Source organism: Lepidochelys kempii, chromosome 23 (assembly GCF_965140265.1).
Source record: "Lepidochelys kempii isolate rLepKem1 chromosome 23, rLepKem1.hap2, whole genome shotgun sequence".
Classification (NCBI taxonomy): Eukaryota; Metazoa; Chordata; order Testudines; family Cheloniidae; genus Lepidochelys; species Lepidochelys kempii.
Window position 1 is genome coordinate 7,268,722 of NC_133278.1, and position 24,647 is coordinate 7,293,368.

General features: G+C 54.7%; 2 protein-coding genes across 11 annotated transcripts in view; one reads left to right on the top strand and one right to left on the bottom strand.

Moving 5' to 3' along the window:
- Positions 1–15,515, top strand: part of CLASRP (CLK4 associating serine/arginine rich protein) — a 42,068-nt gene extending 26,553 nt beyond the window's left edge. For 8 of the 9 annotated variants that reach the window (XM_073322215.1, XM_073322212.1, XM_073322211.1 and 5 more), the window contains 8 exons: positions 282–461; positions 759–798; positions 4,908–4,968; positions 5,059–5,117; positions 5,436–5,482; positions 5,563–5,645; positions 14,673–14,697; positions 15,318–15,515. In XM_073322215.1, coding sequence (XP_073178316.1) covers positions 282–461; positions 759–798; positions 4,908–4,968; positions 5,059–5,117; positions 5,436–5,482; positions 5,563–5,645; positions 14,673–14,697; positions 15,318–15,360 — 538 coding nt within the window. In that variant the 3' untranslated portion in view covers positions 15,361–15,515. Of the gene's footprint in view, positions 1–281; positions 462–758; positions 803–4,907; positions 4,969–5,058; positions 5,118–5,435; positions 5,483–5,562; positions 5,646–14,672; positions 14,698–15,317 lie in introns of those variants that run through there. The other variant, XR_012156043.1, reaches the window with a different exon arrangement.
- Positions 15,516–20,889: 5,374 nt separating this feature from the next.
- Positions 20,890–24,647, bottom strand: GEMIN7 (gem nuclear organelle associated protein 7). 2 transcript variants are annotated; one of them, XM_073321483.1, is made up of 2 exons: positions 24,595–24,647; positions 20,890–21,340 (listed from the first exon to the last, which is right to left on the bottom strand). In XM_073321483.1, exon 2 carries the CDS (start codon positions 21,329–21,331, stop codon positions 20,951–20,953), a length of 381 nt encoding a protein of 126 aa, XP_073177584.1. In that variant the 5' UTR covers positions 21,332–21,340; positions 24,595–24,647; the 3' UTR covers positions 20,890–20,950. The 2 variants fall into 2 exon arrangements, with proteins under 2 accessions (XP_073177584.1, XP_073177583.1); XM_073321482.1 differs by lacking the exon at positions 24,595–24,647 and adding an exon at positions 23,162–23,270.

The following is a 24,647-nucleotide window of genomic DNA, read 5'->3' on the forward strand; positions in this document are numbered from 1 at the left end:
GGGCGTGAGATGGCAGCTTTACACCCTGGGTTCCTCCTCACTTCTCTGTCCCTTGAGGAACCGCTCCAGCCCTGGCTGGAGGCCACTGACCCTCTGGATGGGGCTATGGTGGACAACAGCACTTCCCGCAGTTATCCGCAGCTGTGGGATTGGCAACCTTAATGCCATGCTACTGCCCCGCTTCCAGGGCATGTGCGGTGGGGGAGGGAGGCTGGCTTGCACTGTGGCATAGGGAAGGCTTGGAAGCCTGCGGTCCTTGGCTATGTCCTTGGCACTCTTAGGAGCCATTCCCGGTCTGGGGAGCGCTATCGCCGGAGCGGCCGAGCGGGGAGACACTGGAGTAGCAGTCGGAGCAGCAGGAGTCCCAGTGATTCACGAAGCCGCAGCAGATCAGCTTCTCCAGCAAGAGAGAAACTGCTGAGGCCTGCAGCTTCCCCAGCCGTGGGGGAGAAACTGAAAAAGTGAGTGAGTGGAGCCGGGCCCGTTCAGGGAAGGCCACCCCTGTTCTAGTTCTTCCCCCTGGCCTCCCTTCTGCATGCTGTTTGGCCTTGAGCCCTGCAGCAGAAGGGGCTTCTTCTGCCCCCGCCCTGGGGAGTGTGGGTACAGGAAGGAGACTAATGCCGAGCTCTACGTGAGCTGCCTGGTCTGCCTATGTCTGAGGGGGAGGTTAGTGCTGGGCCTCTCACTCTCCCAGACAAGGACGTGGCGTCCCATCTGCTCCACAATGCTTCTGATCACAGCTGTTTTTCCCCCTCTAGGGCTGACACTGCTGGTGGTAAAGAGACAGGAGCTGCCAAAGTCAGTAAGAATTTAACCTCACCTGTTTAATTCACATCACTGCAGAACAAACTAAGGGACCCCGTAGTTCACGGGAGTGAGGAGATGCAGGGACTTGTCTGAATGAAGGGCTCCTTGACTGCATTTGAAACCCAAGTCCCCTGTCCCTGGGCTGGAAATCCTGAGCCCTCTCCTCAAGGTGCAGGCCCGCCAAGCCCAGTAGCTCCTTAGAACTGAGAATGGATGGCAGCCAGCATAGGCAAGTGCCAGCAACCCTGCCTCCGAGCGAGGGGGTTAACGGAGCAGTCTCAGCTCTGAGTGACATGTGGCGATGGGTTTCGGGTCACTGTCCCTTTCGCTGAATTCCTGGAAACAGAAGACACCTTCCCTTATACTGGCTCCACAAAGACCCCGGTCCGCTGGGTAGTAGCCAGTCCATAGCGTGGGGGGTGGGGCTGGCAGGTACGGGGGCTAACCCAGATCCCCCACTTTCAGTGACCCTGTAAGTGGATGAACCTATGTCCTCTATTGCACTGACTAAGCTAGAATGCAAGAGTGCCAAGTTCTGGGATTATTGCCGCCCCTGGAAACCAGCCTGGTGCGTCAGTCCCCCTGGCAGCTTAACACCCACCCTGCCTTGCCCACTGTGCTCTCCAGACCCTGTCGGTCTGGGGCTTGGGCTGCTCTGCGGCGAGTGTCTCGTGACTGCTCCCACTGGCTGCCTCTGTGCCGATGCACAAAGTAGTAAACAAAGCGCCGCCAATAGGAGCTGTCGGAGACTCGTCGACAGGAGAAGGTGCTTTGAACTGCCAAGGGGGCTGGGGCCAGGACACATCCTCCCATCCCAGCTGTTTGGTTCCTGGAACAAACCTCCTGGTGCTTTCGGACTCCGGGCCTCGCAACTGTGGGATCTCTGCATCATTCTGGAGCCTGCTACCCGTTCCTGTGCGGCAGGTTGGAGCACCTTGACCTAGGGTTAGGCTCCTGATCTAAAGCATGGCCCTCCCAGCCTGCATGGCCCTGACTCCAGATGAAGCCCCTAGGAAGGAGCTCCAGACATGGAGGGAGAGGTGCTGGATTAGAAGCAGGGGGCCTTGCAAAGGCCATTTCATGGCCAAGTCAGCCGGCAATGCAGAGAGGCACTCTGTGTTCTGTTGACCCTTGTGTCCTTGAGATCCCAAATAGGAAGGGAAAGCACGTCACTGCATTCCTACCTGGGATCCAGGCGCACACTGGCTCTCCAGGAATGGGCAGCAGGGTGTTGGCTTCCCTCCATGTGTCTGGGAAGGAGTGGCACCCAATGAACTCCTGGTGGTCTAGATCCCAAGACGGCCCCTAGGGAAGCAAGGTGCCTGTGTGGGGGTGTGCAGTGGGATCCTCTGCAAAGCAAGAGAGGGAGTGCCCTTGGAGTTACCCTGGCCTCCCTCTGCCTGCCGCTCTGCAGGTCATCTCCAAGCCACCACCACCATGGGGAGCCTTTGTGTGACCCTTAGGGCTCAGGCTGTCAGATGGGTGCTGTCTATCAGAAAGGAGCGAGGGAGGGGTGTATATAGGCCAGCCACCTTCTTGGTATGATTTGAATGTGGGGAGCTGGTTCTAGCCCCAAGGCAATTGTTAAATATGTTTTCTTGTCTGCTTAATACGCTGGGCTAATGGATCAAATTTGCTAAAGCACTGGGGAAATGTCAATCAACGTGACTGACGGCCAACAGCAGCAATCCACATGCTCAGTCTTGGTGGACTAACTTCTTGCATTCAGGGAATAAGACTTGGGGACGAGCTTCTGCATTTCCGCCAGTGGGCAATGGAGGTGAAGCCCTGGCCAGCCTGGCCCTCCATGAATGGAGCTGGGCTAGGGTGGCCAGGGCTCTGCAGCACTGCAGGTGTCAGACACACTCTTCCTTGGCTAGAATCCCTGCGAGAGATCAGTGCTGTCCCCAGAGTCGTGGTGCTGCCACATGGGTTCTCTCTGGTCCTACCTGTGCTAACTCGTGGGGCCAACGGTCAGGAGAGTGCTAGGCCGAGTGTAGCAGGAGTCTAGTATCAGCTGCCCCATTGTGGGTTGATCTGGCTTTCCATGGGAGCGCTTCCATGGCCCTACCCTGAAGGACTGCAGTGGTCCCATGCCGCTGGCAGATTCGGGGGGGTCAAAGCCTGGGCACACTTGTGGCACGAGTACCGGTCTGTGACCTGTAACTTAAGGCACGTTAAAGCTGCCCAGGTCACATTTCCGTGTGGGGTCGGAGGGTGTTAAATCAGAGGAGTGCTCCAGGGGTTGGGTTTCTTTGCTCCAGGGAGCCCAAACTGTGGCCCTAAGGCTGCTAGCTGGCCATGAGCTGCAGGGTTTCCCTTAGCTGGTATTGAAAGCTGCACACTCCAGCAAGCCCCTGGAGTGTTGCTGGTGCTGGTCTCCTCCCGGCTGCATGAACAGACGTGGCTGCCTGGGCTGAGTTCCTCCAGTCCTGTGGCTGTTAGAGGAGCAGCAGCTTCTGCCCAGCTCCCCGCCCCATCTACACTAGAACCAACTGGAGAGTGGCCCTTGGCCCCTACTTTGGGTGCCCCTGCCTGCCTGTGAGTGGGTTCCTGCTGGCCTCAGTTGAGTTGCGTATTCTCACCAGTGAAGCCTCTTGTTTCTGGATGCCTGTCCACAGGGCAGCTCCCCAGCGCTGAGAGGCCCAGCTTGAAACACACAGCCTGAGAGTGCTCCCAGAAAAAGGCAGGAAAGTACATTGTCCTCCCCCTCGCCCACCTTGGAGTGATGTAAATGTGGTGTCCAGTCAGGCCAGAGACCTGGGCACCATTGCAGGCAGCTCCTAACAGAGCCCTCTTCAGTATGCCGCTGCAGCCAGGAAAACAAACCAGGGGCTAGGGTGCAAAGGATCGGATAGAGATTAACAGGGGTGCAGACTGGTCACCCTATCTCACACAGGATACCCTAGAACAGGAGGTTCAGAGGAGGGGGGGACTTGATCACAGTCTACAAGTACTTGTGTGGGGAACAAATATTTAATAACTGGCTCTTCCATCTAGCAACAAAAGGTCTAACACGGTCTGATGGCTGAAAGTTGAAGCTAGACAAATTCAGATGGGAACAGTGAGAGTCATTATCCACTGGAACAACTTACCAGTGGTCATGGTGGATTCTCCATCACTGGCAATTTTTAAATCAAGATTGGATGGTTTTCCAAAAGCTCTGCTCTAGGAATTATTTTTGGGCCGTCCCCTGGCCTGGGTTATACCCAATGGTCCCTTCTGGCCTTGCAATCTACAAATCTGTAACAGTGGTCAAAGGCCTAGAAAAACTCTTGGCTAGAGAGAGTGAAAAGATTTGGCTTTATTCCCTTAGGGTATGTGTACACTGCAATTGGAAGTGGGATTGCAGCATGTGTAGATATACCTAAGGTAGATTTGATCTAGCTACCTTGGCCCCTCGGAGCAGCTGGCCTATGCCTCCACCCCTTCTGCTGTGACTTCAATGCTATTGTTACTCAAGCTAGCTTTGATCAAGTTCAACCAAAGCTAGCCTGAGTATGTCTACAAATTCACCTCCTGACGGTAGGGTAGACATTCCTCTAGAGGAGGTGAATAAGAGGCGACAGGAGAAAGTCTATGAATTACTGACTGGTCAAGAAGGGAGATTGGGAGCTTCTCCCTGCCTCGCAGCATTAGAAGGGGACATTCCATGAAATTAGAAGGTGAAAATTCAAAACTGATGAAGACATCCTTTTGAATAGAATATGAGAGACAGTCTGTGGAACTCCTTGACACAGGATATTGCTGAGGCCAAAAACTTTGCAAGATGCAATAAGGACTGGCCATTTCTGTGGCTGACAAGAATATCCTGAGTTCCTCTAGTCAACACAACACAGAACATTGGAAGTGGGGGGAGAGGGGGGGAGAATCTCCTTCAGGGCCTAACCCAATCTCTAGGTGTCAAGGATCTGGATGAGACCTGCCGGGGCAGGTTGCTCCCCCATCTGTCTGCTGCAGGGTTTCCTGTCTCTTCCTCTGAGGCATCTGGTGTAGGAGATGCCCTCCTCGGCAAGAGTGCCTCTGGATCTGATCCTGTCTGGCAGTGCCGATGTCCCTGTGCCTTCCCTTAACATGTCTCTGTTTAACTTTCCTCGTAGCCAAAGCTGACTCCACAGGAGAAGCTGAAGTTGCGAATGCAGAAGGCTCTCAACAGGCAGTGTAAGCAGGACCAGTTTCATTATGCAATTCACTTGCTGCTCTGGCCTGGCCTTGTGGCAGCTGCTTAAAATCTCTCTCTCTGTCTCTCAGTTAAAGCTGACAAAAAGGCAGCACAAGAGAAGATGATGCAACAGGAACATGAAAGGCAGGTACGTGACCCAGCTGCACCCTGACATGGGTCTGCCTCTGCTTCTAATCACTGGGCTGCGCCACTACTCCCATTTCACACCCCTGGGTGGAGTGTCTGGCCATTTGGAACGGCCTCTCTCTGCAGACCCCTCTGCCTGGTTAGGAGCGCTCATGGATGTGTTACCTGAGAGCAGAGCTAGCATCCACAGTGGTGATGGTCCAGGGACTCAGTAGGCAGGGGTGGGGAGTGAAGTTGGGGGAGCACTGCTGTGCTGAGGGGAGTGTGTGTGTTTGGGGGTTCACACTGAGCTTGGCTGATCCGTGCCTCTCTCTTTCAGGAGCGAGAAGACGAGCTGCGAGCTATGGCCCGGAAGATCCGAATGAAGTAAACTCTCTTGCTTTCCCTGTTGTTCTCTGGGCATGTTCTCTGCAGGTTGTGCGCTTAGCCCTCTTGTTTCTCTGCAGGGAGAGAGAGCGGCGAGAAAAGGAGCGGGAAGAATGGGAAAGGCAGTACAGCAGGCAGAGCCGCTCCCCGTCCCCACGATACAGTGAGTACCCGCTGCTTGGCACTGCCTGGGCAAGTGACTCCTGTGCTGACAGAGAGTGGGGCAGGCACAGACTGGGGGGCAGGGAGCGTGATGGGTTTGATCACAGAGGACCCCCCCCCCCTTGGGACTGTCACCTGATGTGCTGAAATTACCTCTCAGCCCGTTTTCCCTGCCAGCTTGGGACTCCAGAACCCTGCCTTGTTGAGCCAGACACACTAGCCTGCTGTAACACAGACCCAGGGTCTGAACCATGCCCCCAAAGCAGCAGACTTAACTGAAAACTGCTCGGCAAATACTCCTGTCTCTAGCATCCAGACACCCAGCTTCCAATGGGATCCAAACCCCAAATAAATCCGTTTTACTCTGTATAAAGCTTATACAGAGTAAATTCATAAATTGTCTGCCCTCTATATCACTGATAGAGATGCACAGCTGTTTGCTCCCCCAGGTATTAATCGCTTACTCTGGTTTACAAATAAAAGTGATTTTATTGAGTATAAAAAGTAGGATTCAAGTGGTTTCAAGTAATAACAGACAGAACAAAGTAGGTCACGAAGCAAAATAAAGCAAAAACACGCAAGTCTGAGCCTAATACATTAAGAAACTGATTACAGGTAAAGCTCACCCTCAGAGATGTTCCAATAAGCTTCTTTTACAGACTAGACTCCTTCCTAGTCTGGGCGCAATCCTTTCCCCTGATACAGTCCTTGCTAGTTCCAGCAGCCATCTCAGGTGGTAACTAGGGGTTTTCTCATGATTGGGACCTCCCTTGTCCTGCTCCACCCCCTTTTATAGCTTTGGCACAAGGTGGGAATAGTTTGTCTCTCTGGGTCCCCACCCCCCTTCTAAATGGAAAAGTACCAGATTTAAGATGAATTTTAGTATCATGTGACATGGTCACATGTCCTGTGAGACCCCAGCCTCCATTCTTCCTGGACTGGCCTGCTCTTCCACAGGAAGGTTTGCAAGTAAACAGAGCCATTTACAGTTCATTGATTCTGAAGCACCCTTAATGGCTTCCACTTAATATATTTACATCAGTAATACAAGTTTATATAAAAAGAAAAGGAGTACTTGTGGCACCTTAGAGACTAACCAATTTATTTGAGCATGAGCTTTCGTGAGCTACAGCTCACTTCACGAAAGCTCATGCTCAAATAAATTGGTTAGTCTCTAAGGTGCCACAAGTACTCCTTTTCTTTTTGCGAATACAGACTAACACGGCTGTTCCTCTGAAACAAGTTTATATGGCACCTTAGAGACTAACCAATTTATTTGAGCATAAGCTTTCGTGAGCTACAGCTCCGATGCATCCGATGAAGTGAGCTACAGCTCACGAAAGCTTATGCTCAAATAAATTGGTTAGTCTCTAAGGTGCCACAAGTACTCCTTGTATTCACAAAAAGAAAGACTAACACGGCTGTTACTCTGAAACAAGTTTATATCTTCTTCCCCTCACTCCAGACATAGAAATAACACATACAAACAAATAAGATGACCACACTCAGTAGATCATAAGCTCTGTAATGATACCTTTCAAGAGACCTTTTGCATAGAGCATATTCCAGTTACATCATATTCACATTCATAAGCATATTTTCATAAAGCATATGGAGTCCAGTGTCACAGGGAGCAGCTGCTGTTTGGGAGCTAGCTGTCTGCAGAACTGGAGAGAGAGCTGCTCCTTGCTCCAGCATTCACTGGGATGGTGCTGCAGTGGCCGTGGGCTAGGCTGGGAGGTGACTCAGTGCTGCATGAGTCCAGCAGATGTCACTCTTCATCCTCAGCATGTGCTCTGGACACTGGCTGGGTTCCCAGAGATTAGGGCCTAAATCTTCAGAAGTGGCCAGTGATTTTGAAGCCAGTGGGAGACCCCTACTCCCAGTACCCTTGAGGTCAGACTCTTGCAGTCCCTTAGAGCAGCCTCTTCGGGGGTCCAGGTGTCTGTGAGGGGGAAGCGTGGTGTGTGGTGTTCTAGGGGAACAGTGCCATTTGGGTAGCTTCCAGCCTCACTAATGGCTCATGCCCCTGGAGGGCCAGCACCCGAGCGGGAGCCTGCTGTACCCAGGACTTCCCTTTTCACCAGGAATTAAGAACATAAGAACGGCCATACTGGGTCAGACCAAAGGTCCATCTATCCCAGTATCCTATCTGACAGTGGCCAATGCCAGGTGCCTCAGAGGGTAGAGCTAAATCAAGATTAATAAGAATAAAAAATATTGATTGTGCAAGTTTAAAGGTGTAATTAGCTTGTTCTGTTTCCATCTGGCTAGTAGGGCTGCAAGAGTCAGGTTACCCTCCCCAGCTTTCAGGGTCAGGCCTGTACCATTCAGTACGTCCTTTCCCCAGAGCAGTTGGCTGATCTCCCTATTAGCCAACTGCTTCTTGGTTCATCTCCAGTTGCTGAACTGGATGGCTCATGCATGACTCCGCAGTTTGCTAAGTGTTCAGAGAATTTCAGAGCTTACATAGCAGTTTTTCTACTAAGATGTGTCACTCTCAAAATGCTCATCTGTTCTGAGAGAGACGAGTCCAGGGCATCGTTAACATCTGTTCTGAAATCACGTGGGAGCTTCTGGGAATCCCACCCTTAGATGCCTAAATGTGGGCTGAAGGGCCACACTTTAGGCTTCTACTTCTGAAAATATTGGCCTGTGTATTTAAAAAAAAGTTCTCCAGGCTGTGTTGCTCATGTCAATTCCAATTAGGTGTGTGCGTGCTGTGTGGATGGCAGCTGGAAGATTTTTCCCCTAGTGGTATCCGTCGAGTTGGCCTGGGCGCCCCCTGGGGTTGCACCTTCGTGGCGCTCAATACAGGGCCATGCTGACCCACCATCCCTTAAGTTCCTTCTTACTGCCAGTGACGGTTAGCCAGAACATCTTTAGCTCTTGCTTCGGCAAGCGTCCCCACTCTTGCAGTGTCTTTTTATAAATTGTGTATATAGTTATCGTAGTTGTTGTGGTAAAATAAATAGGTAGTTTCTTCGCTAGGTTTAATTTTGGGGGTACCCCTCCCCCCCAATGCTCTCCCGGCACTGGGGCATGCCTTGGTCCCCGGGTTTTAAAGCCTGCGAGGACTGTGGCAAGTCTATGCCCAGGAGCAACCCGCACAGATTGTGTCTGAAGTGTTTGGGGAGAGCCATCAGAACCCTTAAAGACCGGGATCAGTGTCTCAAGAGCCTCCTGATGGAGGCTGCAGTCCACCCTCAATTGGACCCCGGCTTGGCAGAGCCAATCCTGAGCACCTCCTCGTCAGTGCGGAGTGCGCTGGCATGGAAGCCGGTGCCGAGGAAGGGCTCTTTGAGAGACCCTCTGCACCACCATGGCTCCACCCACAAGGCCTCGGCACAGGCCACAGGGAGGCACCAATCTCAGTCTCCGGTGCCCCAAAAGAAGAGGAGGCTGGAGAGGAGCCGCTCTCCTCCAGCAAAACCCAAGGAGCGGTTGGGTGTGTGACCCGTGTCAGGCCAGGCCACACCACCTCAGCCCCACCGCCAACCACTGTCATGCCGACTCCTCCCTCATGGGGAGCCACTCGAGTCCGGACCCTCATTGCTCACCGGCCCGCCACAGCCGAGAGCGGCAGCTCCCCTCCACACTAGAGGCGGCAAGGGACCTGCTGGAGCTTACAGCGCCATCCTCCCCTCCAAGGAGGGACAAGTCACCAGGGCCAGTGTGACCCTCGGTGCCGTTGAGGGGCAAGCTGGTGATGATGGGGCAGCAATCATCATCTCCTGCACATTGTTCCCCGGCACCAGCTACCCATGCAGGGGAGCCGCACCAGTCCCCCGGCACTGATCACCGGCACCAATGGGCACCACTCCTCTGTGGTCCTCCTATATGGAGTCCTCAGAGGTGGAGCTGTATCACTCCAGCAGGAGCAGAAGATCCCGGTGCCATTGGCAGCCCTACCCGCCACCATGGCCGGGTCAATGGCAGGCTCCACTCCAGTGGCTATTCTGGAGTCCCTGGGTGTTCCATCAGAGCCGGGGACAGAGCCAGAGGTCCCATTCCAGGTCATCATAGGTGGCCTTGGCATCAGTTATGCCATCATCGACGCTGTCGGACTGGGGGCATTGGCTGTAGCGACCACTGCAGTCAGCTGCCATGGCTCCAATGTCGGTGGCTATGGTATATGTGGCACCGGCATCCACGGCACCGACTTCCATGGCACCACCTGTTGTGGCCACACCGTTCTTCCCATCGGGGACTGCACCAGGACACCGGACGCCACAAGACCCCCTTGGCGCTGAGGGCAGGGAGCACGACCCACTGCCAGACAGGCTTTTGTCTTCGTTCTCACCGGATGAGGCAGTGATGCGCATGTCAACGACCCCAGCCCTGGAAGACAGCAGGGTCTTGCAACAACTGCTTAGGGGGGGTGGCACAGAACCTAGGGATCCAGGCAGAAGAGGTAGTAGAGGACACGGACCCTATGGTCAACTTTCTTGCCCCCTCCGGGCCCTCCTGCATTGCCGTGTCACTTATTAAAACTATCAGTGAGGCCACTAAAATCTTGTGGCAGACCCCAGCCTCTTTGCCTCCCACGGCGAAGAGGAATGAGCAGAGGTATTTGTTCCCTCAAAGGGATATGAGCAGCTTTATACGTGCCCTCCACCAGATTCCCTGGTAGGGGACACGGCTAACCCTCCCCAAAAAACCGGAAGGTGAAGAAATTAGATCTGTTTGTCAGGAAGGTCTGTTCGATGTGGGGGTTGCAGCTCCGCATTTCAGATCAACAGGTCGTCATCAGTAGATACAGCTACCACAACTGCGGAGTGATGGCCAAATTTGAGGGAGCTGCTGCCACAGGACTTCCGCACAGAGTTGTCTGTGCTGGTTGAGGAGGGCAAGCTCATTGCTGGAGCCACCCGCACGATGCAAGGGGGGTAGCCATGATGAGGAGCTCCTGGCTGCAAGTCTCTGGCCTCACCTGTGAGGTCCAGCAGACCATCCAGGACCTCCCCTTTGAAGGCTCGGCCCTCTTTTCAGAAAAGACAGACACAAGGCTCCATAGCCTGAAGAACTCGAGGGCCACACTCAAATCCCTTGGCCTGCATACCCCCGCTACACAGCAGAAACATTTCAGGTTGCAACCTCCGCTGTGGTTCTACCAGCCACAGAATGGATGGGATGGCTCTTGGCGGAGGAATAGGAATGATGGGAAGAGGCCCCACCCTTCCTCACGCCAGGGCTATGGCCAGTCGAAGCAGTCTTCAGGCCAGAAGCAGACCTCTTGAAGGCACAGTCGAGGACGGCGCACCAGCACGAACACTGGATCCGCCCCTCCTTACCTTCTTGAGCAGATTGTCCCCTTTCTACCCTGCATGGACCCATATTACATCAGACTGCTGGGGGCTCCGCACGATAGAAGGGGGATACTCCCTCCAATTCTTGGCCCTTCCACCCCCCTTCCCCGTCCCTCTTCAGGGACCCTTCTTGCAAGCAACTCCTCATACAGGAGGTGCATTCGCTCCTATCGCTGGGGGCAGTAGAAGAGGTTCCTCAGGAGCTGAAGGGCAAGGGCTTCTATTCCTGGTATTTCCTAATACCAAAAGCCAAAGGCGGCCTCAGGACCATCCTAGACCTGCGAGAGCTCAGCAGGTTCATGGAAAAAACTGAAGTTTCGCATGGTCTCCATTATTCCTTCATTGGATCCAGGGGACTGGTATGCCACCCTCAACTTGAAGGACACATACTTTCACATCTCAATCACATCGTCCCACAGAAGGTACCTCAGGTTTGTGGTGAACCACAATCACTACCATTTCACAGTCCTCCTGTTTGGCCTCTCAGTGGCGCCTTGAGTGTTTACCAAATGCATGACATTTGTGGCCACGTTCCTGCACAGGTGACAGGTATAGGTGTTTCCATACCTCAACGACTGTCTGATCAAGGGCTGCTCCAGAGAGAAAGTGGAGGCCCAAGTTGGGTTCATAACCGCAACTTTCGACGAACTGGGCCTTCTTCTGAATGTGCAAAAGTCAACTCTGTCCCCAGTCCAGTGAATAGAGTTCATAGGGGCGGTATTGGACTCCATGCAGGCCAGGGCATACCTCCCGGAATCGCGGTTCCAGGCCCTGGGCAACATTATTTGAAATCTCAGGCAGTTCCCTACCACAACTGCAAGGAATTGCCTAAAGCTTCTGGGACACATGACCGCTTGTACCTATGTGGGTACAGCAGGCTCAGACTCCAGTCGCTCCAATCGTGGCTGGCCTCGGTATATCGGTTGGTTCAGCACAATCTGGACAAGATAGTCACCCTGCCTCATCCAGCCCTTGACTCCCTCCTGTGGTGGTTCGACCCACAGGTGGTATGTGTGGGGGTTCCCTTCACCAGGCCTCTGCCATCCCTCTCACTGGTGACAGATGTGTCAGCCTTGGGGTGGGGTGCACATCTGAGAGACCTCAGGACACAAGGTCTCCGGTCTCAGGCAGAGCTCGCTCTCCACATCAATGTCAGAGAGCTGAGAGTCGTCCGCCTAGCATGCCAGACATTCCAAGTTTATCTGGAAGGGAAATGTGTATCAGTTATGATGGACAACACCACAGCAATGTTTTATATAAACATATGGGGATGCACGCTCCTCTCCCCTTTGCCAGGAAGTCCTCAAGTTGTAGGACTTCTGCAAAACTCATTCGATACAGCTGGAAGCATTGTACCTCCCTGGAGTACAGACTATCTCAGCAGGTCGTTCCATGGCCACAAGTGATCCTTGCGCCTGGATGTTGCACACTCCATCTTTCAACGGTGGGGGTTTCCCCGGATAGACCTGTTCGCCACATGATGCAACAAGAAATGTCAGCAGTTTTGCTCCTTCCTGAACCACAGCCTGGGCTCCATTGTGGACACGTTCTTCCTTTCCTGAGAGGGCCACCTCCTTGTATGCGTTCCCTCCCATCCCTCTTGTTCACAAGATGCTCCTCAAAGTTCAGAGGGACGGGGCCTCAGTGACATTGATAGCTCCAGCCTGGCCCCGTCAACACTGATGCACATCTCTCTTGGAAATGTCTGTGGAAGCCCCAATCACCTTGCCACTCTTCCTGGATTTGATAACTCAGGATCATGGCTGTCTCCAGCACCTGAACCTTGAATCGCTGCATCTCACGGTGTGGAAGCTCCATGGCTAAACCCAATGGAGCTCGCTTGTTCGGACCTGGTCAGACAAGTCCTCGGCAGTAGGAAACCTTCCACGAGGGCTACCTACCTGGCCAAGTGGAAGAAATTTTCAATCTGGTTGGTGCAACACCGTCCGTCTCCAACACTCATGTCCATTCCCCTCATACTGGACTATCTGCTCCACTTCAAACAATAGGGGCTGTCCATGTCATCAGTAAAGATTCACTTGGCTGTCATTTCTGCCTTCCATCCAGGTGCAGAGGGCCAGTCGATCTTTGCCAACCCCACGGTCAGTCGTTTCCTGAAAGGTCTCAACAAGCTATATCCACACATCTGACAGCCAGTCCCGGCCTGGGACCTCAGTCTGGTCCTTTCCAGACTAATGGGGCCACCTTTTGAATAGCTGGCGACATGTTCTCTGCTGTACCTCTCATACAAGGTGATGTTTCAGATAGCAATAACAGCCAGGAGGGTGTCTGAACTTAAGGCCTCAACATCAGAGCCTCCTTACACTGTGTTTTGTAAGGACAAGGTTCAGCTCAGGCCACATTTGGCTTTCCTTCCCAAGGTTGTCTCCCAGTTTCACGTCAACCAGGACATCTTTCTCCCAGTTTTCTATCCTACGCCGCACTCAAGCAGCAGGAAGCAGAAACTTCACTCGCTGGACACTGGCATTTTACATTGAATGAATGAAACCGTTCCAGAAGTCCATTCATCTGTTTGTTGCCATAGCAGACAGAATGAGTGGGCTTCCAGTCTTCTCCCAGAGGATCTTGTCGTGGATCACGTCCATGCATCCAGGAGTGCTATGGCCTGGTGAAGGTACCTGCCCCTTTGCTTACAGCACACTCCACCAGGGCACAGGCCTCGTCAGCGGTGTTCCTGGCACATGTTCCAACCCAGGAAATATGCAGAGCAGCGACCTGGTCAATACACACTTTCACTTTGCATTATACAATTACCCAACAAGCCAGAGACAATGCAGCCTTTGGTAGAGCAGTGCTTCAGTCAGCGAACCTTTGACCTCCGACCCTGCCTCCAAAAGTTAAGGATAGGGTTCACCTAATTGGAATTGACATGAGCAATCACTTGAAGAAAAAAATTACTTACCTTCTCTTAACTATTGTTCTTCGAGATGTGTTGCTCATGTTCATTACAATACTCACCCTCCTACCCCTCTGTCGGAGTAGCTGGCAAAAAGGAACTGAGGGGATGGTAGGTCGGCATGGCCCTATATTGAGCGCGGTGAAGGCGTGACCCCAGGGAGCGTCCAGGCCAACCCGATGGATACAGCTAGGGGGAAAATCTGGCTGCCATGCATGCAGTGTGCGCACACCTAATTGGAATCGACATGAGCAACACATCTCAAAGAACAACAGTTACGAGAAGGTTAGTAACCATTTTTTCCCAGTCCTTACGTTATGTAGCCAGCCAGTGCGTGAGGCTTTGGTGTTCACACAGAACCGGTTGTGTTGTTGAGTGACAGACCTTTACACTGCTAAGGTAATGAAACTGCTGCCATAGCCCGCCGTGCTGCAGACACTTGCATGTTGTTTGCCTTGGCGCTCGCCAGTGATCGCATAGGTGTCAGTGGGACGGTGAGTCAGGTTACCCTCCCCTCCTGCAGGGTCAGGTTGGTACTGTGCAGTACGTCCTTTCCCCAGCGCCGCTGGCTGAATCCCCTGCATTTCTCACTTAGTTCACAATAAATCAGCACAAGTTTTGAGAGATGCCTCCCCCAGCCTAAAGCTGCTGGAAAGGGCTGTCCCACTTTCCAGAGCAGCCAGGTTACCCCTCTCCTGACCGCTGAGCTATTATGCCCACAGGGCAGCTGCATCTCCTAAACCCCTGCCCGCCAGTACAGAGGCTTCATCTCCAACTTGTAACCCTTGCTTTTTCTTTGCAGGTCGGGAATATGGTTCCTCCAGGAGGTAGGTTCAATCTCCCCTCGTCTGGGATGGGGTAACCAGCTGCCTGCAGCTCCCAGCTGTGCCCACGGGGGAGCTGTGAGGGCAGCCAGTCCTGAGCCTTGGGGTGGGTGGGCACAGGGAACACATGTCACTCAGGACCCCATCCCCATGTCTTCATAGACCTGGCATGCCCTGCTGGCCCCGCTCACGCCCCTAGCCTGGCCCCTGGCACTCCGCGGGCTCCTCCAGTCGCCACCTAACACGCTGCTGGCCCTGCTCACACCCTTGGCTGTTCACCTGCATGCCAAGGCAGGGGGTGTCCTGGCCCTGCAGCAGGGGAGGGCAAGGCTGGCTGTGCTGAGGGCAGGCTCAGGTGCACTCAGCCAGCTGTGTCTGTGACAGCTTGGCTGCCCTGTGCAGAGTCGTCCTGCATAGGTGGGAGAATCGAGTGGCCCAGTCCCTGTGTGTGGCTGGGTTCAGCAGACGGGAGGGAGTCAAATGCAGGGAGTCCTGTGTCAGGCTTTTTCATGGACCAGAGAGGTTGATGTAGCTCTGCTGCCCCCTATAGGAAGGGGGGCAGCGCCGGCCCCCTCTGCGCATTCCTCTCCTTGCTTTAACCAGCTTGTCTTCTCCCTTTGCAGGCGTTCCCGCTCCCGGTCCAGAAGCCCTCACTACCGCCATTAGAGCATGGGTCCCAGCGCAGCCCTGGTCTCTGCCCCCTGTGGTGTGGTCGGCTCAGCAGGCCCCGCCAGCCCTGCTGTGTAGCAAAGCTGTACATTGCTGTTCTGTTTTTAAGATGCCAGTATCGGATAATAATAAAAAATCCTCCTTAGCCCTTGCAGGAGCCTTAAACTGGACATATAGGACGAGGCCTCAGATCAGTCTCTACAAGGACCTGCACCCAGGGTAACTGCCGAGCTTTCCTGTGACGGGGCAGGGCAGGGGTGGAGCTGAGCAGTTTGACTTTGTGAGAAGGGGAGTGGGTCTGCAGTGTAAGGCAACCAGCTCGCACCCTGGAAATTGGGGTTAGGGGGCAATAGCTGTAAGCCATGCCCTTCCCTTTGGAATGGCTGTGGCCTGTTCCTGCAGGCAACAGAAGGAGTAAGGCTTGGAGGACACAGGGTGGCTTAGGCTGTGGCTTTCCGAAGGAAAGGTCAGATTCCTCCACCCCAGGCCCTCTCTGCTCGATGGGCTAGTGGGTGCTGTTAGGGTATGCCTAGTGTGCTGAGAGGGGAGGCTCCTTCCAGCGTGTTAGAGGGCTTACTTCTTCACCCTCCCATTCGCCTGGTCCTTCTCGCATGAATAGAGAGCACTAATACCCAAAGTCCGAAGGTGCAAACAATTTGATGTTTATTGGGGTGAACTTTCACCAAGCTTAAATCCAAGTTCCGTTTTCCTTATTTTCGAATCCCAACTTAGTTCCTGTTTGCCCCTAATTTATATAGTAATAGTCTCAGTTATACCTTAACCAATCTTAATATATCGTAACATGATTAGCTAACCAACTATATCCCACCACCTTAATTAGCTTATACCCAGCAAAATTAATTATACAGCAGACAAACAATCACAGAACCAGACACAGACCATACAAATAAACACTAGCAAAATAGGAACTATGACAAAACAAATTAGAAGTGAGGATTTCACAACTACATCTATAAAGACATAAGGGTTTCCTAACTATGTCTCTTGATAAGTAACTTCCTACCAAACAGAAAACTATCAAACTAAATTTCCTTTTACATCTTCTAGGCTCTTCCCTTTATCTGGAGGCGATAGATCGGATCACCTTTCTAACAGCCCCAGATTGCCTTATTTCAATATGACTAGTTTGGAATGCGAGCATGACACCATACACTTCCCAGCTTATGGCTGCCTCTGCTGCTTAACCAAAGGCCTTACCTTAAGAACAGGGCCTCAGACTGTCCCAGTGAGAGAAGGCCCTTACACAGGCAGACAGTGATTTTGATTCTTTCTTTTATTCCTCTATAACTAGCGAAATGATAAACATATACCTACATTCTTAAAGTATAGGCTGGGGTAGGCAACCAGCTCGCATACCGCCTTTGGCATGCATGCCACAGATTTTCAATGGCTCTCACGCTGCCTGGGTCCTGGCCACCAGTCCTGGGGGCTCCGCCACTGGCCCCTGCTAGCTGGGGTTCTGTCCACCGGCCCTGCTCGGCCCACTGCTGGCTCCAGGTCCCAGCCACTGGTCCCAGGCGCTCCGCAGCTGGCCTGAGGTGCTGGCCCACTGCCACCGGGGGTTCTGTCCGCTGGCCCCCTCAGCCTGCTGCTGGGCCCAGGTCCCAGCCATTGGTCCGGGGGGGCTCCACTGCTGGCCTGATGTACCGGCCGCTGGCCCCCTGCCAGCTGGGGTTCCGTCGGCCAGCCCCACTGCCAGTCCTGGCCACTGTCTTGGGGGGGGCTCTGCTGCCATCCTGGGGCTCTGCTCCTGGCCTCGGCCCAGGACTCTGCAGCCTCCCCCAGCTGTGGCCCTCTGGCCCCAGCCTGGGGCAGTGAGGGGTGCAGACAGGGCCAAGAGGGGGCACAGCTCAGCATGGATCGCATGGATTCTTATTACTGGCACGCGAAACCTTAAATTTTAGTGAATAAATGAAGACTCGGCACACCATTTCTGAAAGGTTGCTGACCCCTGGTATAGGCCTTTGCAGACAGGCCTAAATATCTATATCCTAACGCGGGGCTATGAGGTCTCCATGCGCTAGCCTGGGCCTTTTCTCTGGAAAGGTTCTGTTCCAGTTGGGTATGGACTTGTGGCTACTAAACCTGTATATGGCAGGTGCAAGCTCACCTGCTGTAAGTAGGGTTTAAACTGATGGAAGTGTTAAACCAGAACAACTTATGTGCACGTACGGGTGGGAATCCAAACCAAGTGCCTACTCTGGTACCTGCAGCATGCCATTACCTAGCTCTTTAAATGCCACTACACCACTGCGAGGAGGCTGGATAACAAACCAAGAAGAATTGCAATTCATAGAATCCTAGGACTGGAAGGGACATTGAGAGGTCATCTAGTCCAGTCCCCTGCACTCCTGCCAGGACAAAGTATTATCTAGACCATCCCTGACAGGTGTTCATCTAACCTGTTCTTAAAAATCTCCAATGACGGAGATTCCACGACCTCAGTTGATAATTTATTCCAGTGCTTAACTATCCTGACAGGAAGTTTTCCCTAATGTCCAACCTAAACAGCCCTTGCTTCAATTTAAAGCTATGGCTTCTACTCCTGTCCTCAGAGGTTAACAAGAACAATTTTTCTCCCTCCTTTTTGTAACAACCTTTTGTGTACTTGAAAACCGTTATGTCCCCTCTTTCTTCTCCAGACTAAAGAAACCCAGTTTTTTCAATCTTCCCACATAGGTCATGTTTTCTAGACTGGTGGCTCAAAACCTTTCTAGACTACTGTATCCCTTTCAGGTGTCTGATTTGTCCTGTGTACCCCCAAGTTTCACCTCACTTAAAAACTATTTGCTTACAAAATCAGACACAGAAATACAGAAGTGTCACCACACGATTACTGAAAAATGGCTTACTTTCTCATTTTTACCATATAATTATATCAATTGGAATATACATATTGTACATTTTAGTGTATAGTATATAGAAAGTATGAACAAGTCATTGTCTGAAATTTTAGGGTGTGCTGACTTTGCTAGTGCTTTTTATATAGCCTGTTGTTAAAGTAAGAACAGGGCCTCAGACTGTCCCAGTGATAGAAGGCCCTTACACAGGCAGACAGTGATTTTGATTCTTTCTTTTATACCTCTATAACTAGCGAAATGATAAACATATACCTTACATTCTTAAAGTATAGGCCATCTAGATGATAGCTAGATGAGTTGCTGTACCCCCTGGAAAACCTCTGAGTACCCCAGGAGTACATGTATCCCTGGTTGAGAACCACTGTTCTAGTCCTTGGATCAGTTTGTTGCTCTTCTCTGGACTTTCTCCAATTTGTCCACATCTTTCCTGAAATGTGGCGCCCAGAACTGGACACAGTACTCTAGTTGAGGCCTAAGCAGCAAAGTAGAGCAGAAGAATTACTTCTTGTGTGTTGCTTATAACACTCCTGCTAATTTGATCTGGTTGGTATTAGTGAAACCTGTGGGAATGATCTGCATGCTTAGGATGTTACAAACCAATGATTATAACCTATTTAGTAGGAGGACTAAAATGGGCAAAAGGGGAGGGGAGCTTGATGTCAAAAAGGGCATTAGCTGTTTGAGACATTGATAACAGAAGAAAGTGACGGTGAACGCTTACGGATCAATGTCTAGCAGATAAAGCACAAGATGGGGTATTAGTTGGTGTCTGCAACAGCCCACCACACACTAGGGAACAGGCTGACTGGCTCCTTACACACCTATCTGTAAAATGTAGGGAAAACACTGATCATGGGAGACTTCAAGTACAGTGACACATGCTGGGTCTCATGCTGCCTGTATTAAAAATCCTTGTGTTTCAGGGGGCACGGCTTGCTGCTTGGCCCCTCTTCCTCTTTAACATTTTTATTAATGACCTGGAACAAAACAAAATCATCACTGAAAAAGTTTGCAGATGACACAAAAATTGGGGGAGCAGTAAATGAAGAGGACAGGTTGCTGATTCAGAGCAACCTGGATTGCTTGATAAACTGGGTGCAAGGAAACACTGTGTTTTAATGCAGCTCAGTGTAAACCTAGGAACAAAGAATGCAGGCCATACCTACAGGATAGTCCCCCAGCCTGGGAAGCTGTAACTCTGAAAGTGTTTTTTTGAGGGGGAGGGCTAATCGGCGGAACATGAACTCCCAGACTGATGCTGTGGCCAAAAAAAACTAATGTGACTCTGGGATGCATAAGTAGGGGCCTGAATTTCAATCTAAGTTACCTTAAAGGGCCTGATCTTCAGAGTCCTCTGCAGGTTCTGAAAATCAGGTATATCTAAGACATCTCCCACTGGATTCCTAAGGAGTGCAAATTGAACTATTAGTCAGTACCGAAAACCTTGGCCAATTAGCTCATTTCCGGGTCACAGGAGTGAGCCCCATGGCAGGTTCCAGAGCAGAGAGTTGAAATCCCTGTTCCACTGATGCCAATTCACAGAGCACATTAGCTTGCCAAGTTTCATCTCAAACGGCTAAGCTCAACCGCTCTCTGTCCCACCAGGCCAATAATCCATGCAGCCACAAGAACCTGCAGTCTCCCCCTGCAAGCCAGTGGGGTCCTCTTGCCCTTCTGAACTGGCCAAAAGGAACCAGGGAGATCAGATATTAACTACAATCTGAAAGAAGTTGGAGCTGGAAAATCCTACTGCATCTAGTAGGCTACCCCTCTGTCCATGCACAATGGTGCTCTGCAGATTTCTACCAGCTTCCCCGGGAGACCAGAGCACAGCCTGAGACCTTGCTCCTGGCTCACATTCATCTGAGATTATGTGCTCCGCTTCATCCTATTACTTTTCAGCCTCACCTCAATCACAGTCCACATGGGCTGACATCTTCTAACACTGCCTGGGCTGTCACAGTGGCACAGGCCTCACCTCTGTACATCCCAGCTCTGCTCTGCACCTTGCCCCACACTATGTTCTACACAGGCCCAAGGGGCTGGCAGTTCAAACCTTACAGCAGGCAGAAATAGGGAGACTTTGGTTTTACTGCCAAAATATCCATCCCTCCTCTGCTATTCATGGATCCCACACTGGGTCGGATGTCTAGACAGAAGGGAGGGGAGGGGAGAGGTGCAGCAGTGATAGACAAGTTCCTCAGGTTTCTTCCCCTATTTGAATAGGTGCTCATAAGTTACACACAGCCAATAACAAGGATGCCAGGTGCTCACTGAGCCACCCACACTGGTAACCTTCAGTGAGCAGATTTGGTGATCATGAGCTATTTGCAGAATGATCATTTTGGCCTCTGTGCTCCAAAGTGATGGAAACTTTTAGGGGTTCTATTCAGTGGGGCCAAGCGGATTAGCCAAGGGAATGGGATATCTTGTTTCCATAACTAGCAGATAAAAGAAACAGATGAGTTGTGCCAAATGGATGCAGCTCCATGCACCCCCAGCCCCCAAGCTCATTTCCACTCCAATTCAGGGCCATCTCCAGAGCAGCACAAATGGGTGGAGGGGAAGCACCACTTTCCAGCTATGATGCAGGGGCCTGAAAATTCACCTCCACTCTGAAAGGTGAAGAAAGAACTCTGCAAGCTGTACCCAAGTGTGTTTTTATTAGAAAGCAGGACAGGTGGGGGGCAGGGTGCCTGTGGCAGTCACAGCTCGAAGGTGTAGGAGATGATGTCCGAGCAGCGGAGCAGCGCCTCCCTGTGCACGCCCAGCGGGGTCTGCAGGTCGGACACCTGGAAGTTCAAGATGTCTATGTCTGAGGCGTCGAAGAAGGCCGAGACATTGACTCTCTCGTACATTGTGAAGTGGATGGTGCGGCCAACCATGGCAAACAGGCTGCGCAGGTACCGCTCCCGCAGAGCCACGCGGCCCTGCTGCTCCCGCTCCAGATCTGCCTCGTTCCCACAGCCCACAGTGGAGATGCTGATGGGGCTCAGAGCCTGGTACCGAGGGGAGTTGGGGTCAAAGCCGCGGCTTGTGCCATCCGGGCCACGGGGCAGGCGGGTCACGCTGACTGGCACCTTCATGGCAGGCTCCTGGGGGCAAAGGCAGCAACATGTGAGCTGGCAGCACAAGTGCCGTGCTAGAGCAATGCCTTCCACAGACTCGGGATGTAAACAGCAGTTAAAAAAAGTAACCGTGCAACCGATTACAATTTTATCAGTTACACGTTTAACCGGGGAACTAGCGGTGCAGGGGGTGCTGCAACACCCCCACGTTTTACGTGGGGCCCTAGCGCCCGTGCCTGGGGATGCTGGACCCAGGGGTCCCGGCTGCTGCCCCGGGACAGCAGCAGCGTCCTGGGCTCCGGCCAGCAGCAGGGTTTAACGGTTAGACTGATGCTTACTGGTTAAACTTTTACATCCCTACCACAGACCTGCTTGGGAAGGGCAGGCCCCCGGCTGCCACCCACCCCTGCCTTCCCCGCAGAATTAACCCCTACGGGCAACCATCTTGATACACCAATCCCCCAGCCGCCACTCCCCGCTCCCCCTAGAGATACCCCTACCAGTACCCCCCATACCCCCCCGAGTAACCAACCCCCAATACACCCAACCCCAGCTGCCACTCCCCCCTCCCCCAGAGATACCCCTACCAGCACCCCCACCATGCCCCCCCCGAGTAACCCACCCCCAATACACCCATCCCCCAGCTGCCACTCCCGCCTCCCCCCAGAGATACCCCTACCAGTACCCCCCATACCACCCCCCGAGTAACCCACCCCCAATACACCCATCCCCCAGCCGCCACTCCCCGCTCCCCCTAGAGATACCCCTACCAGTACCCCCCATACCCCCCCGAGTAACCAACCCCCAATACACCCAACCCCAGCTGCCACTCCCCCCTCCCCCAGAGATACCCCTACCAGCACCCCCACCATGCCCCCCCCGAGTAACCCACCCCCAATACACCCATCCCCCAGCTGCCACTCCCGCCTCCCCCCAGAGATACCCCTACCAGTACCCCCCATACCACCCCCCGAGTAACCAACCCCCAATACACCCAACCCCAGCTGCCACTCCCCCCTCCCCCAGAGATACCCCTACCAGCACCCCCACCATGCCCCCCCCGAGTAACCAACCCCCAATACACCCAACCCCAGCTGCCACTCCCGCCTCCCCCCAGAGATACCCCTACCAGTACCCCCCATACCACCCCCCGAGTAACCAACCCCCAATACACCCAACCCCAGCTGCCACTCCCCCCTCCCCCAGAGATTCCCCTACCAGCACCCCCACCATGCCCCCCCCGAGTAACCAACCCCCAATACACCCAACCCCAGCTGCCACTCCCGCCTCCCCCCAGAGATACCCCTACCAGCACCCCCACCATGCCCCCCCGAGTAACCCACCCCCAATACACTCATCCCCCAGCTGCCACTCCCCCCTCCCCCAGAGATACCCCTACCAGCACCCCCACCATGCCCCCCCCGAGTAACCAACCCCCAATACACCCAACCCCAGCTGCCACTCCCCCCTCCCCCAGAGATACCCCTACCAGCACCCCCACCATGCCCCCCCGAGTAACCCACCCCCAATACACTCATCCCCCAGCTGCCACTCCCCCCTCCCCCAGAGATACCCCTACCAGCACCCCCCCGATACAACCAGCACCCCCACACCCCCCCGAGTAACCCACCCCCAATACACCACCCCCCCCCCGCTGCCACCCCACCTCGACCCAGCTCCCTCCGGAGATACCCCATCCCCCCAGCCCCGATAGACCCAGACCCCGAACTCCCAATTACCGCCCCCTCACCCCACCCTATAGCAGCCCCCCCTCACGCCCCCCCGAGATCTCCCCGCCGGCCCCCAGGCGCCACCCCCCGCGCTCCCTAGGCTACACCCCGCTCGCACCCCGGCCGGTCCGAGTCAGACCCGGAGGCTGCGGCCGGTCCCGGGCGGCTTCCGGCGATCGGTGGACTCGGTGCAGCAGCGAACAGAGCCCGGCCGGGAACACGAACCGCCCGTCTGGTTCCGCCCCCCGCGGCCCCGCCCAGCTCCTCCAGACCCGGCATAGCCCCGCCCCCCGCCGCTTCGTCCCCCCCAGACACCAGCCCCCCCCCCGCTCCTCCGACCCCGACACCTGCCCCCTGGGCCTCCGTCCTGGGCTCCCTCCGAGATGTGCCACCCGCCCTGCCCCCCCGGACACCTGCCTTCCCCCGACACCTGCCCCCTCGCACCTCCCCCGGACACCAGCCCCCCCCCCCACACCTCCCCCTCCCGACATTTGCCCCCCCTGCTCCTCCCCGCCCCTCGGACCCCGACAGCTGCTCCCTGGGCCTCCGCCCTGGGCTCCCTCCGAGATGTGCCACCCGCCCTGCCCCCCCGGACACCTGCCTTCCCCCGACACCTGCCCCCTCGCACCTCCCCCGGACACCAGCCCCCCCCACACACCTCCCCCTCCCGACATTTGCCCCCCCTGCTCCTCCCCGCCCCTCGGACCCCGACAGCTGCTCCCTGGGCCTCCGCCCTGGGCTCCCTCCGAGATGTGCCACCCGCCCTGCTCCCCACACCTCCGCCCTGCCCCTCCAGACACCTGCCCCCCGCGCCTCCGCCCTGCCCCCCCAGACACCTGCCCCCCCACACCTCCGCCCTGCCCCCCCAGACACCTGCCCCCCGCGCCTCCGCCCTGCCCCCCCAGACACCTGCCCCCTCGCACCTCCACCCTGCCCCCCCAGACACCTGCCCCCTCGCGCCTCCGCCCTGCCCCCCCAGACACCTGCCCCCCGCGCCTCCGCCCTGCCCCCCCAGACACCTGCCCCCCGCGCCTCCGCCCTGCCCCCCCAGACACCTGCCCCCCGCGCCTCCGCCCTGCCCCTCCAGACACCTGCCCCCTCGCACCTCCGCCCTGCCCCCCCAGACACCTGCCCCCCCGCACCTCCGCCCTGCCCCCCCAGACACCTGCCCCCCGCGCCTCCGCCCTGCCCCCCCAGACACCTGCCCCCCGCGCCTCCGCCCTGCCCCCCCAGACACCTGCCCCCCGCGCCTCCGCCCTGCCCCCTCAGACACCTGCCCCCCGCGCCTCCGCCCTGCCCCCTCAGACACCTGCCCCCCGCGCCTCCGCCCTGCCCCCCCAGACACCTGCCCCCCGCGCCTCCGCCCTGCCCCCCCAGACACCTGCCCCCTCGCACCTCCACCCTGCCCCCAACACCTGCCCCCCCACACCTCCCCCTGCCCCCCCAGACACCTGCCTCCCCTCGCCTACGCTCTGCTCCCAGATACCTGCCCCCCACGCTTGCCCCTCCGTACCTTCCCCCTGCCCCCCGACACCTGTCCCCTGTGCCTACCCCTCCAGACACCTGCTCTCCATGCCTCCGCCATGTCCCCCCAGACACCTGCC